At 48.7% G+C, this 19,692-nt stretch overlaps 1 protein-coding gene across 7 annotated transcripts in view; it reads left to right on the top strand.

Annotated features, from left to right (window-relative positions):
• Positions 1 to 19,692, top strand: part of LOC105488056 (zinc finger protein 544) — a 33,819-nt gene that overhangs the window by 5,656 nt on the left and 8,471 nt on the right. For 4 of the 7 annotated variants that reach the window (XM_071088118.1, XM_071088119.1, XM_071088121.1 and 1 more), the window contains 3 exons: positions 6,341 to 6,432; positions 8,650 to 8,776; positions 9,054 to 9,137. In XM_071088118.1, coding sequence (XP_070944219.1) covers positions 6,341 to 6,432; positions 8,650 to 8,776; positions 9,054 to 9,137 — 303 coding nt within the window. Of the gene's footprint in view, positions 1 to 6,340; positions 6,433 to 8,649; positions 8,777 to 9,053; positions 9,138 to 16,364; positions 19,167 to 19,692 lie in introns of those variants that run through there. The other 3 variants (XM_071088117.1, XM_024794812.2, XM_024794811.2) reach the window with 1 other exon arrangement.

Consider the following 19,692-nt stretch of genomic DNA (forward strand, 5'->3'; position numbering starts at 1 on the left):
AAGCCCAGCAATGCCTTCTCTCTCTCTGAGATAGAATTCTAAACTTGTATGGGACTTTCTCTAGCTGCGGCCCTTGCCTTTCTCTATGCTCAGGTCATGGGATGTGCCAGGGTCTTCCCAATCTCTGGGGTGAGGTTTCCAGTCTGCCTCAGCCTCTGCCTGTGCATTGGAGTGCCTCCCCTCCCTTAACCTCATCCTGTGGCCATAGCACTATAGTCTTTCCTTAATCCAATGCTGACTGCACTTCATTATTCTTGCCTGTTTGCTCATGTGGCCTCCCTGCTACCTGGGAAAAGGCCTCACAGGCTGGGGTTGTGCCCTTGCTGGGTCTGGGTCCCACTTACATCCCTGGCCTGGAGCCTGGCACTTGGAGCGAGCCCAGAGTTCATCATTGTTGATGGTGACACTGCTGCTTTTCCTCTCTTACTGCGTTAGGATAGCTCAAGGAGCAGTTCTTCCCTTTGCATGTGTACCTGTGTGCAGCATTCTGGGAGCTGCCTGGCAATTCTGCTTTTGAATATTTAACCTAAACATACACATGCAGAAAGGCAGGCATGTGTGAAAGCAAGAGTGGCCATTATAGGGCTGATGTGAGGGTGAAATTTGGAAAAGTCGTAAATACTCAAACATTAAACTCTGAGGGTCTGCGATGTGCTCAGTACAGAGGGGGTGTGGGTTTCTGGCTCAGGAGCCTCCCATTGTTGTCACTTCTCCTCCTCTGTCTCTGGTCCTCCCACCTCCCTCGCTGTAGCGATCATTGTGGTGACACCAGGCTTACCCCCAACAGTCTCCCCATCTAAAGATCTTCAATGTGGGTCTCTTCTTTCCATGTAGGGTCACGTATTCACAGGTTGTAGGGATTAGGATGTGGCCATCATTCAACTCACTACAGTCACGGTTAAAAAAAAAAAAATTGCAAAGCCCTGATCAGCATGCAGAGGGACAGGGAGAACAGGGAGGGGACACAGGATGCAGGTTTGGTGGTGTCAGGGTGAGTTTCTTCTCCTTGTCAGGGGAGGCAGAGTGTTCAGCGTTTGCTGTTACTGTGTCCTGACTGACTGGCCTCTGAGTTTTTCTTCGTGTTCAGGAAGAGAAGGTGGTGAAACTAAACAGGGCTGGGCGCTCTGCGCTGCAGGGTTTCTTCACATCTGCTGGTGTGTGAGGTTGGCCTCAGGCTGAAGAGTCCTGTGCCTGACACAGCCTTGCCCACAAGGTTCTTCCTCCCTGTAAAGCAGTTTCTCAGCTCAGCACAGTCAGCCTTTGGGGCCAGATCATCCTCTAGGGCTGCCCCGTGAGCTGTAGAATGTTTTACACCTTCCTACCCTCTGCCCACCAGACGGTAGCCAGTAGCTGTCCCCTTCTGCACCTCCTCCCCACTCCACTCCCACCAAACTCCCGAAACTGTCTTCAAACGTGGCCAAATGTTCCCTGAAGGCAAAACTGCCCCCAGTTGAGGACGACTGCTGTGAAGAAATGGCCCACCTTTCTCGAAATTCCTGAAGGCCTGTTTCTTATTAAGTAAGCCTGGCGTTCACTGTGTACGGGTCCTTGAGACCATTCACAGGTTGACCAGAAGGACTCATAGAACTCTGAAAAGCTCTTATATTCACAGTTACAGTTTAGTACATTGAAAGGCTACAGATTAAAATTACAAGGCCGGGCATGGTGGCTCATGCCTATAATCCCAGCACTTTAGGAGGCCGGGGTGGGCGGATCGCCCAAGGTCAGGAGTTCGAGACCAGCCTGGCCAACATGGTGAAACCCCGTCTTTACTAAAAATACAAAAACTAGCCAGATGTGGTGGCACGCACTTGGGAGGCTGAGAAAGGAGAATCGCTTGAACCCAGGAGATTGAGGTTGCAGGGACCCAAGATCACGCCACTGCACTCCAGCCTGGGTGACAGAGCAAGACTCTGTCTCAAAAAAAAAAAAAAAAAAAAAAAATTACGGTGGGCAAAGGCATATAAGCTGGAGTCCGGGAGAGACCAGGACCAGCGTTCAGCTCATTCAGCGCTCAGTGAAGTTGCGTAGACAGTGCTTAATTCTCCAATGACCATGTGGACCAGGAAGCTCACCCAAGCCTTGGTGCTTAGGTTTTTTTCATTGAGGGATCTGTTATGTAGGCATGGAACCCATATAAATTACTTTGGCTACGCAGGCCCTCCAGAGATCCCCCTAATACACCATGGCCCAGTGCCCCTGGCAGGCAAAGACATTTTATCAGGCAGGATAGCCCAAGGGCTCAGAAGTTACCCGCCAGCAGCCAGTCAAGGATCAGACCTTTCTTTTTCTTTTTTGAGACAGAGTCTCACTCTGTCGCCCAGGCTGGAGTGCAGTGACTGGATCTCTGCTCACTACAAGCTCCGCCTCCTGGGTTCATGCCATTCTCCTGCCTCAGCTTCCTGAGTCGCTGAGACTACAGGCACCCGCCACCATGCCCGGCTAATTATGTTTTTAGGAGAGATGGGGTTTCCTCATGTTAGCCAGGATGGTCTCGATCTCCTGACCTCGTGATCTGCCCACCTTGGCCTCCCAAAGTGCTGGGATTACAGGCATGAGCCACTGTGCACAGCACAGACCTTTCTTAAGAATGTGCAGGGTGTCGGCCAGGCGTGGTAGCTCACGCCTGTAATCCCAGCACTTTGGGAGGCCGAGCTGGGTGGATCACTTGAGGTCAGGAGTTTGAGACCAGCCTGGTCAACATCCTGAAACCCCACCTCTACTTAAAAAATACAAACATTAGCTGGGCATTTTGATGCGCGCCTGCAATCCCAGCTACTCAGGAAGCTGAGGCAGGAGAATCCCATGAACCTGGGAGGTGGAGGTTGAAGTGAGCTGAGATCGTGCCACCGCACTCCAGCCTGGGTGACAGAGTGAAACTCCTTCTCAAAAAAAAAAAAAAGAAAAAAGAAAAGTGCAGGGTGTGGACGACCCAGGCTTGCTAAACCAGCCCTGCACACTCCCTGTAATGTGTGTGTGATGTGGCAGTGTGACCATTTCAGCATCAGGGAATGATGGGTTTAGCATTTACCTTTTTGGGGTAGGGGTCGTCTTTTTCTTTTTCTCCTTCTCTTTCTCCTTCTCGTCTTTCTCTTTTCCTTTCTTTTTGTTGTTTGAGACAGGGTCTCACTCTAACTGAGGCTGGAGTGTGGTGGCACGATCACTACTCACTGCAACCTCAACCTCCGGGGCTCAAGCAATCATCCTGCCTCAGCCTCACAAGAACCTGGGACCACACGCATGCACCACCATGCCCGGCCAATTAAAAAAAATATATATGTATATATATTTGTAGAGATAGGGTCTCCCTGTGTTGCCCAGGCGATTCTCGAACTCCTGGGCTCAAACGATGCTCCCGCCTTGGCCTCCCAAAGTGTTGGGATTACAGGCGTGAGCCACTGTGCCTGGCCCACTCTGTTCTTTTGAGTAAGTTTAATGTTGGGAGTCAGATAAATGTGTACATACACCAATTCTAAGTCTTGCAAGTTGAACCTTTTGTCATAGCTTATGTTATATTTTAAACCTTTTTTGGTAGGGTGTGAATGCCTCCTCCCCAAACTTGTCATCTAATAGCAATTCTAATCATTCACATTCCATTTCTTTTCTTTTCTTTTTGTTGTTTTGAGACAGAGTCTCACTCTGTCACCCAGGCTGGAGTGCTGTGGCGTAATCTCAGCTCACTGCAAGCTCCACCTCCCGGGTTTATGCTATTCTCCTTTCTCAGCCTTCTGAGTACCTGGGACTACAGGCGCCCGCCACCATGCCGGCTAATTTTTTTGTATTTTTTAGTAGAGACGGGGTTTTGCCATGTTAGCTAGGATGGTCTTGATCTCCTGACTTCGTGATCCGCCTGCCTCGGCCTCTGAAAGTGCTGGGATTACAGGCGTGAGCCACTGCGCCCCGCCTACATTCCATTTCTTTTGTGTGTGTTGGTGCCTTGTCTGTCCTCCCCTGGCACTGAGGTCACATGCAGTTCTTTGCATTGCATTGTCTTTGTCTTCTGTTTCAGCACTGAATTTGCTGTTCACTTCTAGCTCTCTCTTTCCACTTGTTCTTGGAGGACTTGAGTGCTTGGTTTGCCTGAAGAATGTTATGTGTCTGTTCGGAAGAGAGATTAGGACTTGCCACGAAGTCATGCCTAGAGGGGAGAGTATCCCTGCAGAATTCAGCGTAGGAAAGGAGGCCTCAGGCACCAGGAGTGTGTGAGAGCAGGAGAGTTCTCTGAAGAGATTGCTTGGGAAATGAGAGCATCACTGGGGTGACGTCCCAGCAACTGCGAGTGTTGAGGCTCCTGTGAGGTGGCCCATGCTTCGGCTCTGTGTTCCTGGCCAGAGCAGGGACCAGCACCCCAACATCTGCAGGAGATGATGCTGGTGGAAGAAGTTTCCCAAGCTTTTGAAAGGAAAGGTGAAAACTGCCAAAAAAAATATGGCACAGAGAAAGCGAGATTTCCGCAATGCATGGCTGGATACTTGATATTCCAGGGAAATTTTTTTTCTGAGAATATGGAGCAAGAAAAATGCCAGCATTCAAACCGGAAGAATGATAAGTGTTCAGCATCTGCAATGGCTGCCTTTATCTGCTCTTCTAGCCCAAATGGGAGTTGTTTCGCCTTTTTTTTTTTTTTTTTTTTTGAGACAGGGTCTTGCTCTGTTGCCCAGGCTGGAGTCCAGTGGTGTGATCTCAGCTCACTGCAACCTTGACCTCTAGGCCTCCTGCAATCCTCTCATCTCAGCCCTTACCCCCACCAGTAGCTGGGACCACAGACCATGCCCAGCTAACGTTTTGTGTTTTTGTTTTGTTTTTTTTTTTGAGACAATGTCTCACTCTGTCGCCCAGGCTGGAGTGGAGTGGCGCAGTCTCGGCTCACTACAACTCAGCCTTCCGAGTAGATGGGATTACAGGCATAGGCCACCATGCCAAGCTAATTTTTGTATTTTTAGTAGAGATAGGGTTTCACCATCTTGGCCAGGCTGGCCTTGAACTCCTGACCTTGTATCTGCCCACCTCAGCCTCCCAAAGTGCTGGGATTACAGATGTGAACCACTGTGCCCGGCTGGCTAACGTGTTTTTTTTTTTTTTTTGAGACAAAGTCTGGCTCTATCGCCCAGGCTAGAGTGCAGTGGCGTGATCTTGGCTCACTGCAACCTCCGCCTCCTGGGTTCACACCATTCTCCTGCCTTAGCCTCCCAAGTAGCTGGGACTACAGGCACCCGCCACCATGCCTGGCTAATTTTTTGTATTTTTAGTAGAAACGGGGTTTCACCGTGTTCGCCAGGATGGTCTCCATCTCCTGACCTTGTAATCCGCCTGCCTCGGCCTCCCAAAGTGCTGGGATTACAGGCGTGAGCCACCGCGCCCGGCCTGGCTAATGTTTTTATAGAGAGGAGGTCTCATTTTGTTGCCTAGGCTGGTCTTAAGCTCTTGGACTCAAGCAGCCTGCCTGCTTCAGCCTTCCAAAGTGTTGGGATTCCTGGCATAAGCCACCACGCTGGCCTTTGGGGTCAGAGTTCAAGGTTCTTCATGAACTAGAAAGCATTGTACAAACGAAAGGCACCATCAGGTCGAGCGAGCGTAGTCATATGAGCAAAGGCAGAGATACCGGATGCGTTTCTGGAATGTTCAGTGGTCTCGAGTAACCTGTTGGAGCCTGCAGAGGGTGTGCTTCAGTGCCGATGTGGTGATGGGAGTCAGAGGTGTGGAAGGGTTTGGTGCCACTCAGGAGGCTTTTTGCCGAACTCTCAGTAGGACAGTGATGTGACTGCTGCAAGGGGGTTAGACAAGCAGAAGGTAGGAAGGGTTTGGTGACTGAGTTCAGGAGAGGGTGACAGGCGTGCCCTGGCAGTAGGCAGCATCCTGGCACTTCCAGCTGAGACCAAGGGAGGGCATCCCTGGACAACACCCCCTCCCAGAGCCGAGGGAAGTTCCCTGCGCCGCCCTGCTGGGGAGTGTCACATCCTCCTTGTCCCCACGCCCCCATCGTCATCATTTCTGAAAACAGCTTATGATACATTGTGATATGCTAAATGCACAATTACTTAGACACCTGGCCTCCATCTCCCTTCCTTAGTCATGAAATGATAGGAAAAATGCCCCTCCTTGCCCTTGACTGTTGAGGGGGCTGCTGCGTGTCTGGGCTCACAGCTGAGACACCCAGCATGTGACTGGGCACGTCCCCTGAGCCTGAGGTAGCCCAGGTCTGTACCCAGGCGTGAGGCCCATTCCCGCACCTGGGAAGCCCCGCTTGTCGCTGGCCAGCCCGTCGTTCTCTAGGGTGGGTGTGGGCTCTGGAGGTGTGTGGGAGCCGAGGGGCTGAATCTCTGCTTGTTTTCCACTCCAGACTTGTCTCTTGAGGACCTCTGCCTTCCACACAGCAGCCTCTTCAGGTGCAGGGAGGAAATGGAAGCACGTTCTAAGCTGGTTCCGCCCCAGGTGAGTGGGGGTCTTTGCTCTCAGTGCCTTGGTCTCCACAGATGTAAAATGGGTCCAGGAATAGCACCCGCCCCTGCAGGCTGTCACACAGGAGTGCTCCAGTGCTGGCCAGTGCTCCAGTGAAACGCTCCAGTTCCCTGCAGTAAAGTGCGGCACCTGTCACCAGCATGGATGAGCCTAGAGCTCCCTGGACTAGACCCAGCACAAGTCTCCCATGCCTGTTCCACCAGGCCAGGTCTGTGCTTCCGACATTTTGCTTGTGGGTGCTCCTCAGGCCCTTGAGGATGGATGAGGCTGAGCCCTACACCCCGACAGCCACACTGGGCCCTCAACCCTCATGGACACCCCTGGCTGGGGGAGTGTCCCCTTAAAGCACTGTAGTTACCTACCTACAGGGTCCCCTGTAAATGGTGAGGGCCCTCTCTTCCTGGCTTGCAGACAGCCATTGTCCCACTATGTCCTTATGTAGTGAGGAGAGAGAAAGAGAGCACACATGTGCTCTGGTGTCTTTTCCTCTTCTTATTTTATTTATTTTTTTTGAGACGGAGTCTCACTCTGCTGCCCAGGCTGGAGTGCAGTGGCCGGATCTCAGCTCACTGCAAGCTCCGCCTCCCAGGTTCACGCCATTCTCCTGCCTCAGCCTCCCGAGTAGTTGGGACTACAGGCGCCGCCACCTCGCCCGGCTAGTTTTCTGTATTTTTTAGTAGAGACGGGGTTTCACCGTGTTAGCCAGGATGGTCTCGATCTCCTGACCTCGTGATCCACCCGTCTCGGCCTCCCAAAGTGCTGGGATTACAGGCTTGAGCCACCGCGCCCGGCCGTCTTTTCCTCTTCTTATTTTATTTTTTGATGTAGTATCTCCTATTGCCCAGGCTGGAGGGCAGCAGCGCGATGTTGGCTCACAGCAGCCTTGAACTCCTGGGCTCAAGCGATCCTCCCACCTCAGCCTCTCCAATAGCTGGGACTACAGGCATGCATTAGCATTCTTGGCGAATTTATTATATATTTAGTGAGGACAGGGTTGTGCCATGTTGCTCAGGCTGATCTCAAACTCCTGGACTCAAGAGATGCTTCAGCCTCAGCCTCCCAAAGTGCTGGGATCACAGGCATGAGCCACCATGCCCAGCCTCTTCCTTTTCTTATAAGGACTCCAGTCCTATTGGATTAGGGTCCCACCCTTATGACCTCACTTAATCTTAATCACCTTCTTTTGGTTTTTGTTTGTTTGTTTGTTTGTTTGTTTTTTGAGACAGAGTCTTGTTCTGTTGCACAGGCTGCAGTGCAGTGGCGCAGTCTCGGCTCACTGCAACTCCACCTTCTGGGTTCAAGCAATTCTCCTGCCTCAGCCTCCCAAGTAGCTGGGATTACAGGTGCCCACCACCACACCCAGCTAATTTTTTGTAGAGATGGGGTTTCACCATGTTGGCCAGGCTGGTCTCGAACTCCTGACCTCGTGATCTGCCCGCCTCGGCCTCCCAAAGTGCTGGGATTATAGGAGTGAGCTACCGTGCCTGGCCAATCACCTTCTTAAACAGTCACTTTGGGGGTTAGGGTTCAACATGTGAATTTGGGGAACAGTTCATTCTATAGCATTAGCCTGTTGAAAACACACCACAGCCCTGATTTGTCCTACAGGCTGTAGTTTTCCCACTCCTGATTTAGAGCGTCTTTCTTACCTCATTTCGAATCTGTGATTTTGTAGAGAGGCAGTGGGTGAGGATCTCCTAGTGGAGTTCCTGTCATTTCCAGTCCAGAAATCAGGACCACTGCTGTGACTGGCAAGAGGTGAGATGCCCAGAAAAGGAACGGTACAGACCACATACATGGAGCTGTCCCGGTCCATTTGGGTTGCTATAATAAGATACCTTAGAATGAGTAATTTACAAACAACAGAATTTACTGCTCACAGTTCTGGAAGCTGGTAAGTCCAAGATCAGTGTGTCAACAGAGTTGGTCTGGTTGGGGCCTGCTGTCTCATAGATGGCACCTTTTATGTGTCCTCATATGGTAGGAGGTGAACACAGGCGCCCCTCAAACCTCTTTTATGAGGACATTAATGGCCTTGTAAAGACCCCACCTCTTAACACTATCTCACTGGGTATTAGGTTCCAGTGTATGAATTTTAGTGGGGGACATCAACATTTAGGCCTTAGCAGGTACCTCCATGAGGGCATGAGGACCTGGGGTCTCTGAGCAGTAACAAATGCCCTGTTTCAGGCATCTGTGTGCTTCGAGGACGTGGCTATGGCATTCACACAGGAGGAGTGGGAACAGCTGGACCTGGCCCAGAGGACACTGTACCGAGAGGTGACACTGGAGACCTGGGAGCATATTGTCTCCCTGGGTAAGGGGCTGTGCCCATGGAAGGAGGTTCTACCCCCAGGACTCAAAGCTGTACCAAGTTCTGAAGTGTGTTCCAGAATGGGCTGGAAGATACTGGAAGCAGGTCCCTTTCAGGTGCAGGTCCCAGGGGTTGCCCCTCACTCTAGCTCTGGAACAGGACTTGTAGTCCCAGCAGTGGGGAGTTTCCTCGGGATGGCACTAGGGGCTGAAGTTTGGACCCAGGACATGGTTCTTGGTTTCCAAGCAGAGGAGCAAGTCCTTTTTCCCTCTTTGACCAGGGCTTTTCCTTTCCAAATCTGATGTGATCTCTCAGCTGGAGCAAGAAGAGGACCTGTGCAGGGCAGAGCAGGTGGCCCCCCGAGGTAAGAGCAGACCCTGTGGTGAGCAACTCACAGTTAACAAACTTGGACAGAGAGCTCTCTGCAGGGCCCCAGGGGCCAAGGAGGGAGGCTTGTTTGGAGGGAGCTTCCTTGGGTGCTCTCTGCAGCAGTTCCCCCATTCAAAGGACTTCACCCATTCTAAGTGTGCAGTTCATGGCTTCCAGTGTCTTCCCTGAGTGTGGAACCCTCACCATAATCAGTTCCAGAACAGTTCATCATCCCAACCATTTAGGCCTCTTTACTTGATTTGTTTTGTTTTTAATTAATGTATTTTATTATTATTTTTTGAGATAGGGTTTCACTCTGTTGCCCAGGCTGAAGTGCAGTGGCGCTATCTTGGCTCACTATAGCCCCCACTTCCCTGGCTCAAGCAATTCTCATGTATCAGCCTCCCTAGTAGCTTGGACTATAGGTGCACACCGCCACACCTGGCTAATTTTTTTGTTTTTGTTTTTTAAGACAGAGTTTCGCTTTTGTTGCCCAGGCTGGAGTGCAATGGCACAGTCTTGGCTCACTACAACCTCCACCTCCCAGGTTCAAGTGATTCTCCTGCCTCAGCCTCCCAAGTAGCTGGGATTAGAGGCATGCACCACCACGCCTGGCTAATTTTGTTTTTTTTTGTTGTTGTTGTTGTTTTTGCTTGTTTTTTTTTTAGACGGAGTCTCGCTCTGTCACCCAGGCTGGAGTGCAGTGGCGCAATCTTGGCTCACTGCAAGCTCCGCCTCCCGGGTTCATGGCATTTTCCTGCCTCAACCTCCCGAGTACCTGGGACTATAGGCGCCCGCCACCACACCTGGCTAATTTTTTGCACTTTTAGTAGAGACAGGGTTTCACCATGTTAGCCAGGATGATCTCGATCTCCTGACCTCGTGATCTGCCCGCCTCGACCTCCCAAAGTGCTGGGATTACAGGTGTGAGCCACTGTGCTCAGCCCTAATTTTGTATTTTTATTAGAGACGGGGTTTCTCCATGTAGGTCAGGCTGGTCTTGATCTCCCAACCTTGGGTGATCTACCCACCTCAGCCTCCCAAAGTGCTGGGATTACAGGCGTGAACCACTGTGCCCGGCCATTAATTTTTGTATTTTTAATGGAGGTAGGGTTTCACCATGTTGACCAGGCTAATAGACTTTATTTTTTAGAGCAGTTTTAGGTTTGTAGGTAAGTTGAGGAGAAAGTACAGAGTTCCCATGTCTGCTGTCCTACACACACACATGCAGTTTCTCCTGCTGTTAACAGCTTGCATTTGTATTGTACGTCTGTTACAATCAACAAACCTATCTTGAGGCATGTTTTTTTTTTTTCTTTTTTTTCAGACAGAGTCTCACTCTGTCACCAGGCTAGAGTACAGTGGTGTGATCTCAGCTCAATGCAACTTCTGCCCCCCGGGTTCAAGCGATTTTCCTGCCTCAGCCTCCCGAGTAGCTGGGACTATAGGCACGTACTACCACGCCCAGCTAATTTTCGTATTCTATAGAACCCGGCCGGGCACGGTGGCTCAAGCCTGTAATCCCAGCACTTTGGGAGGCCGAAACGGGTGGATCACGAGGTCAGGAGATCGAGACCATCCTGGCTAACATGGTGAAACCCCGTCTCTACTAAAAAATACAAAAACAAACTAGCCGGGCGAGGTGGCGGGCGCCTGTAGTCCCAGCTACTCGGGAGACTGAGGCAGGAGAATGGTGTAAGCCCGGGAGGCGGAGCTTGCAGTGAGCTGAGATCCGGCCACTGCACTCCAGCCTGGGCGACAGAGTGAGACTCCGTCTCAAAAAAAAAAAAAAAAAAAAAAAAAAAACCACAGCCGCACAAACGCCTGGATACATGCAATTCCATCTCACTTTCCCATTCAACAGCAAACACCAGATTCCAAACAATGTTGGGGCCAAACAGTATTGCAAGAATATCAAGTGTTTCCTCCTTAGATTATCCAGGTCAAATTTATTCCAGTTGTTAAGGATGCAGCCAAGCAGGGAGTCAGATGGAATAGATGGAATAGAGTGCTTCCTATTACTGTCTGTAAGAGAGAAAATCCTAAGGAGGGTGTAGTACTATTCCTCAGAACCTCAGCCTAGGGTGTCCCCTTTGGAGAGGTTGAGGTCTGGAGTTGGATCCCCCAGGGGATCTCTCTTTGGGGTCCAATCTTAGAGTGTCAGACATCTCTGTCTTTAGGTGGGCACCAGTGCTGCTTTATATGTTTTCCCTCCAGTGGTGATGGTCTACTGTGAGCTTTCCTTTGGTTTCTGGGTGTAATTCCAGACTTTTAGTATCCCACCAATTTCAATGTGATGTATCTTCCTGCATTCCTCACAGGACTAAGGAGGTTCCCAAACATTGCAGAGTTAATAGTACCAAGGTTGCTGGGGTATTCTCCATGAAGGAAAGATCCAGGGGTATGTAAAAGACTGGGATTGAGAATTTCTTGTTTTGTTTTTTTGAGATGGAGTTTTGCTCTTGTTGCCCAGGCTGGCTGGAGTGCAGTGGCATGATCTTGAGTCACTGCAACCTCAACCTCCCGGGTTCAAGCAATTCTCCTGCCTCAGCCTCCTGAATAGCTGGGATTACAGGAGTGTGCCACCATGCCCAGCTAATTTTTTTTGTATTTTTAGTAGAGACGGGGTTTCACCATGTTGGCCAGGCTGGTCTCGAACTCCTGACCTCAGGTGATCCACCCGCCTTGGCCTCCCAAATTGCAGGGATTACAGGGGTGAGCCACTGCACCTGGCCAGGGTTGAGAATTTCTATGGGGTTCAGGGCAAGCAAATTGATGCTGAAGCAATGACCATGAAGCTATGGGATCCCCTCAGTGGAAGTCTGAGATGTAGAATGTCTACTGAAGCTTGTGGACCCCAAAGGTCTTAAGGCAGTCAAATAAATCGAGTAAGAGAAGGTAAGTCAAATGCATGAGATACATTATCTTTTGCCCTTTCAGGCTAACTCTAAGGAGAATTTTACATAAGAAAAGAGGGTTTAAGTCACTGGAAACATGCGTGAGTTCACCCTGGACGAGCTGCCACTGCCACTTGCATCACAGATGGGGATCAGGGACTATAACCGGAAAAGATAGAAAAGAGTCTTTTCCCCTTCTGGGCATGGCAGCCATCCCCATATACGCCTTGGCCTTCAGGCAACACTGGAGGGTGACCCTGGCCAGCCTCCCTCAGTTACCAAGGAACTACTAGGAAAAGGCAGCTGAAAGACTGAAAAAGAGAAAAAGGAAAAGGACTAAGGTCCTTCACCCGAACTGGGTGGTGGCGGTCAGGCTCTTCAACACGGAAATCTCCGTTTCACCAGAGAGTGGCGCTGGCCAGAAACTTACAGTTGCTTTCATGCTTAGGTGCTGTCCACCAAGGGTCCATAAGTTGGAAAGAGAAAAAGAGAGAGAAAAGGGTTCCCCTATATGGAAAAGGGAAAAGAAAAAGAGAAGAAAAAGAAACCCCAAACTTCGAGCTTCCCTCTGGCTGGCTCACCAAAATATGTTACCAGTGGAGGGTGTCTAGGTTCTTGGCATTTTGTTCTTTTACTTTTTTTTTTTTTTTGAGACAGAGTCTCACTCTGTTGCCCAAGCTGAAGTTCAATGGCACGATCTCAGCTCACTGCAAGCTCTGCCTCCCAGGTTCACGCCATTCTCCTGCCTCAGCCTCCCAAGTAGCTGGGACTACAGGTGCCCGCCACCAAGCCCGGCTAATTTTTTGTATTTGTAGTAGAGACAGGGTTTCACCGTATTAGCCAGGATGGTCTCGATCTCCTGACCTCATGATCCGCCCACCTCGGCCTCCCAAAGTGCTGGGATTACAGGCGTGAGCCACCGCACCCAGCTGGTTCTTGGCATTTTTAACAAAGAATTGGACAAAACACACAAAGCAACAAAAGAAGCAACAAAAGCATAGATGTATTGAAACAAAAATACACCTGCAGGCTCAAGCAAGGCTCAAAAGCAATAGCCACAGAATTTTCTGGGGTTTAAATGCTCTCTAGATACTTCCCATTGGTTACTTGGTTTATATCGTATGAAGTAGTGGCCCATGACCAGTCTGATTGGTTGTGGAAGGTGGCCAAGCAGAGGCTGAAGTAAAGTTACAAAGTTACGCTCTGTGCAGACATCTGATGGGTTGCTGGAGGGAACCAATCAGAGGTCCTTTCCATTTTTCATCTGCAACACAGAAAGTTGGGAGGAGTTGCAAAGGGAGTAGCCTCCGACCCTTTGTTACGTGGGCGTGGAAATTTAGGGTTTTACTTTTGATTCAATTCATGAAGTCAGCATGAATCAGCCTTAGGCTCCCTGCCCCCAGACCCTATTCTCCTGCCTCACTGGCAACCATGGATCTTTATCCTGTCACCATAGTTTTGCCTTTTCCAGAATGTCATAGTTGGGGTCATTCACTATATAACCTTTTCTGACTGACTGCTTTCACTAAGCAACATGCATCATGTGTATCTTCACAGCACCCTCTCATGTTTCCCCCAGGCTGGAGATGTTGAGTTTATCTGAATTTGTCTCATGTCTTCCTGCTCCTCCTTCCTTGTAACTCTCTCGCCTGCAGCCTCTGTTATTTCTTCCTCTGAAGGCCCACACTTACTTATCTACCCTCCTCCCTGGGCCATGCCCTGCATACCATACCTCAATCATGTCATTCTGGATTCTGTTTACTGTCAGTCTTTCTGTATGGCATAGACATCCCTCTTGACTGGCCTGTGAAGACAGCCTCTTTCCTCATTTCATGCTCCTAATGGAGAAGCCACTGCAAGATATTTAATGTCCTTCACCTGATTTTCCATGGCCAGGCAAAACCCGGACACAACTCAGCCACCCAATGACTTCTTGCCTGCTTCTCATCCTCAAATACCCTTCATTGGGCTATTGTTTCTTTTCAAAACATCCTCCCATGAGGGATTCCACAGTGACTTCCCAGAGGAACCACAGAGCTGGGATGAGGACAATGCAAGAATGAGAGTGCTGGGTGTGAGGGCACCAGGTGTGAGGGTGCTGGGTGCATGTAAGGGTCTTGCCCAGGAGGGAAGAGAGGTTTTGATTGAGAGGAGGGGAAAATCCTCTCAGAAGTCAAGGGATGGCCACAGAGTATAGTTAATGTGTTGCCAAAGGATCCTTGTGTCCTCATGTGCTCAGAGAGTGATTCATGGGAACTTGACGTAGGCCTCAGTAGTGTTGACTGTGGTGCCATGCAACCATAATGAACAGAGTGACAAGCAGAGGAGGGATCTTTAGGACCTGGACAAGGATCCTAAGCTGGGAGCCTCTGCCACTCATTTTTGGAGGCTCCGTATCTTCAACAGTGAGGAATCCCCACCACCACAATAACAAGGATGGCAAGATCAACCATGTTTTGTAATGTCGGTGCCAGACACTGTGTGAGGCTCACATAGTGATTCATTGATGCCTCAAAATAAATCTTGTAGGATAAACATTCTTTCTTCTGGCTACAGCAAGGAAAGTGAACCTCTAAGAGGCTAAGGACCTGTCTGAAGTGGCAAACAGTGAAGCCCAGGTGCAGCCAGTCATGCTGCCCATGCTGCGTCGGAGACCATACAGTCTTTTCTGGAGAGTCTATTGGGTCAATTCTGGAATGCTTAAATAACTTTTTCTGTTTGCAGCGTGAAGAAATGGTAGAATTGGTGCATTAAGAATATGAAGTCAGTATTGATGTTTGAGATGCAATTATGAGATCCAGAAGTGGAGCAGAAACATATTCTAGGACTAAGCACCAGTTAGGAGTCTGTGTTTGTTTACTGTGGCTGCTGTAAAAAATTACCACCAACCTGCTGGCTTAAAACAATGCAAATTTATTCTCTAAAAGTTACAGAGGCTACAAGTCCAAAATCAATGTCACTGGATCGAAATCAAGGTGTTGATACGGCTGTGCTCCCTCTGGATGCTCCAAATGGAAAACGCATTTCTGTCTTTTCCTTCTCCTGTTGGTTGCAGCATTCTTTTCCAGTCTTCAGATACCTTCTGCTGTGTCTTCTCATCACCTTCTCCTCTGTGTTTCAAATCTCCCTCTGCCTTTCTCTTATGGGAACACTTGTGATTACATTTAGAGCCCCTCTGGATAATCCAGAAAAAAATCCCCATTTAAAAATTTTTAGCACGGTGTGGTGGCAGGCACCTGTAATCCCAGCTACTCAGGAGGCTGAGGCAGGAGGATCACTTGAACCTGGGAGGTGGAGATTGCAGTTAGCCAAGATTGTGCCACTTTGCTCCAGCCTGGGCAACAGAGCCAGCCTCTGTCTCAAAAATAAATAAAATAAAATAAAATAAAAATATTAATCACAGAAGGGTACGGTGGCTTGGCTGTATTCCCAGCACTTTGGGAGGCCAGTGGGGGAGGATCACAGGAGTCCAGGAGTTTGAGGCTGCAGTGAGCCATGATTGTGCCGCTATCTGGTCTGTTCAACACAGCAAGATCCTGACTCTAGAAAACTAAATAAGTAAATAATAATAATAAAATTCTAATCACATCTGAACAGTTCTTTTTCCCAAAAGTTCACATTCACAGGGTCCAGGGGCTTAGAACATACATATTTTTTGCAATGGTTAATGGCTTTATATCCTGCAGACCCAGTTTATTCTGTGGATTTCTCTTTTTATCTTCACCTCCCTGCTTATTCTCTTTTTTTCTTTTCTTTTCTTCTTCTTCTTTTTTTTTTTTTTTTTTTGAGACAGGGTCTCACTCTCTCACCCAGACTGGAATGCAGTGGTCCAATCTTGGTTCACTGCAACCTCTACCTCCCAGGCTCAAGCAATTCTCCTGCCTCAGCCTCCTGAGAAGCTTAGACTACAGGTGCCCACCACCAGACCTGGCTAATTTTTTTATTTTTATTAGAGACAGAGTTTTACCATGTTGACCAAGCTGGTCTCTAACTCCAGACCTCAAGTGATCCACCTGCCTCAGCCTCCCAAAGTTATGGGATTACAGGCATGAGCCATAGCACCTGGCCCCTCCCTGCTTATTCTTTTGCCCTCTATTTGGGGACCAGTGTTACTTAGTCACTTCTTTATTATGTTTGTGTGTATTTTGCACTTTACCACTGATACCATGTTTGCTGATCCATCTGTGCTTTTCACAGCGTGCATACAGATTACAGTTTGTAGCTTGGAAACAAACCAGAGACACCTCTATTACACAGTTGTCTCCTTCATCCCCCTCCCCGTCTGATGCTTCTCCAGTAACTCAGGCATTTTGGATTTCTTTCAGACTGGAAGACTACCCTTGAGGAGAATAGGTTGAATTCTGAAAAAGATCGGGCTAGGGAAGAACTGTCCCACCACGTGGAAGTGAAACAATGTGTACAGGAGGAGCCACCCTGTTTGGTGTCATTAGGAAAAGTGCACAATCAGAGCAACCAGTTAAGGGAACACCAGGACAACTCCTTGAGGTTCATGGTACTCACCTCAGAGAGACTGTTTCCTCAAAGAGAACACTGTGAGCCTGAACTTGGGGGAAGTTATTCTGTACCTTCTACTTTAAGCCTTCTACCTATGACATTACCTGCACGTACAGGTTTCACTAAGCCTAACTCACAGGTTAAAGAGTTTAAACAAAATTCAACTTTCATTAATCATGAGAAAAATGGAGCAGGTGGGAAGCACTGTGAGAATCATCAGCATGCTAGAGCCTTGTGTCAGAGCATTTACTTGAGTAAACTTGGAAACATTGAAACAGGAAAGAAAAACCCTTATGAACATATTGTTGGTCGTGACTCTCTCAACTATGGTTCCTCCCTTTGTTTTCATGGTAAAACTTTTTCAGTGAAGAAAAGTGATGACTGTAAGGATTATGGAAATCTCTTCAGTCACAGTGTGTCTCTGAATGAACAGAAGCCAGCGCATTTTGGAAAAAGTCAGTATGAGTGTGATGAATGCAGAGAAGCCTGTTCTGAGAATCTGTGCCTTGTACAAACAGAAAGAAGTGACCCTGGAGGGACCCCCTTCAGAGGTGAGGATGGCTGTGCTGCCTTCCCTGTGGCCTCATCTTTTTCTGACTGTAACATCATTCAGACTGCAGATAAGTCATTTGTGTGTAATCAGTGTAGAAACTCTTTCAGCTGTTGTTGTAAGCGCATATACCAGAGAACACAAACTGGAGAAAAGCCCTTCGAATGTACTCATTGTGGGAAATCTTTTAGTCAGAGCTATGACCTTGTCATACATCAGAGGACACACACTGGAGAGAAGCCCTATGAGTGCGACCTATGTGGGAAATCCTTCACCCAGAGATCCAAACTTATTATGCATCAGCGAATTCACACTGGAGAAAAACCGTATCAGTGTGTTGAATGTGGAAAATCCTTCAGGTGGAACTCTAACCTCATTGTACATCAGAGAATTCATACTGGAGAGAAACCGTACGAGTGCACTCACTGTGGAAAGTCCTTCAGCCAAAGCTATGAGTTAGTTACACATACAAGAACCCACACTGGAGAAAAGCCCTTCAAATGTACTCAGTGTGGGAAATCTTTCAGCCAGAAGTATGATCTTGTTGTACATCAGAGGACACACACTGGAGAGAAACCCTATGAGTGCAACCTGTGTGGGAAATCCTTCTCCCAGAGTTCTAAACTTATTACGCATCAGCGAATTCACACTGGAGAAAAACCGTATCTGTGTATCGAATGTGGGAAATCCTTCAGGTGGAACTCTAACCTCGTCATCCATCAGAGAATTCATACTGGGGAGAAACCGTACAAGTGCACTCATTGTGGAAAGTCCTTCAGCCAAAGCTATCAATTAGTTGCACATAAAAGAACTCACACTGGAGAAAAGCCCTATGAATGTAACCAGTGTGGAAAAGCCTTCAATCGAAGCACTCAGCTCATCAGGCATCTGCAAATTCACACTGGGGAGAAGCCGTACAAATGCAATCAGTGCGATAAAGCCTTTGCGAGGAGCTCCTACCTTTTGATGCATCAGAGAACTCACACTGGTGAGAAACCTTTTGAGTGCAGTCAGTGTGGGAAAGCCTTTACAGGGAGCTCTAACCTTCTTTCCCATCAGAGAATTCATTCTGGAGAGAAACCCTATGAATGTAGTGACTGTGGGAAATCCTTCCGGCAGCGATCTCAGCTTGTAGTGCATCGGCGGACACATACTGGAGAGAAACCTTAGGAGTGCAGTCATTGTGGGGAAACTTTCAGCCAGAGGTCTCCCCTCATCATGCACCAGAGGACACCTGTCAGTGGGAAGAGCTATCAGTGTGATGTGTATTAAGGCCTTCAGCCAGCAGTAGTGACTCATTAAACATCAGAGAATGCATCCTGGAGGAAAGCCCTATGAATGCATTGATTGTGGGAAAGCCTTCAATGATCGCTCAACCCTTAGTAAACATGAGAGGACGCACACTGGAGAGAAACCCTATGAATGTGACCACTGCGAGCAAGCCTTTAGCCAGCGGTGTCAACTTACCAGGCATTGGAGAGTTCATACTGGAGAGAAGCCCTATGAATGTTAATGTGGAAAAGTTTCCAGTTAGGATACTTCCCTTATTCAACATGAGAAAGCTCATGGGCAAGAAACTCTCTGAATAACCAAGATGGAGCCAGATGCAGTTGCCAACACCTGTAATCCCAGCACTTTGGGAGGCCAAGGCAGGTGGATTGCTTGAGCCCAGGAGTTTGAGACCAGCCTGGGTAACATGACAAAATCCTGTCTTTACAAAAAATACAAAAATTAGTCTAGCATGGTGGTGCATACCTGTAGTCCTAGCTACTCAGGAGACTGAGGTGGGAGGATCACTTGAGCTTGGGAGGCGGAGGTTGCATTGAGCTGTGATCATGCCATCACACTGCTGCCTTATGAGAGTGAGATACTCTCTAAATAAATAATAACCAAGATAGGAAATTTCCCTGCCATACCCTCTTTACTAGAAATCAAGTGGCTAAAACATGACTCTCAGAGTGGGGCTTCATGACCATGTGCATCAGAATTGCCTGGAGTGTGCACTAAAATTGTATTATGATGCTCACTCTAGCCAACTGAATAAAAATCTCTGGTAGTAGAATCCAGGAGTCTGCAGTTTCTAAAATCACACAGGTGGGTGGGCACAGTGGCTCATGACTGTAATCCCAGTGCTTTGGGAGGCTGAGGTGGGTGGATCACCTGAAGTCAGGAGCTTGAGACCAGTCTGGCAAACATGGCAAAACTGTCTCTATTAAAAATACAGGCCAGGGGCCAGGTGCGGTGGCTCATGCCTGTAATCCCAGCACTTAGTTAGGCAAGGTGGGTGGATCACGAGGTCAGGAGATTCAGACCATCCTGGCTAATATGGTGAAACCCTGTCTCTACTAAAAATACAAAAAAAAATTAGCTGGGCATGGTGGTGGGCACCTGTAGTCCCAGGTACTTGGGAGGCTGAGGCAGGAGAATGGCGTGAACCCAGGAGGCGGAGCTTGCAGTGAGCCAAGATCACACTAGTGCACTGCAGCCTGGGCGACATAGCGAAACTCTGTCTTAAAACAAAAAAATACAGGCCAGGCGCAATGACTCATGCCTGTAATCACAGAATTTTGGGAGGCAACGGCAGGTGG

Source organism: Macaca nemestrina, chromosome 20 (genome assembly GCF_043159975.1).
Source record: "Macaca nemestrina isolate mMacNem1 chromosome 20, mMacNem.hap1, whole genome shotgun sequence".
NCBI lineage: Eukaryota > Metazoa > Chordata > Mammalia > Primates > Cercopithecidae > Macaca > Macaca nemestrina.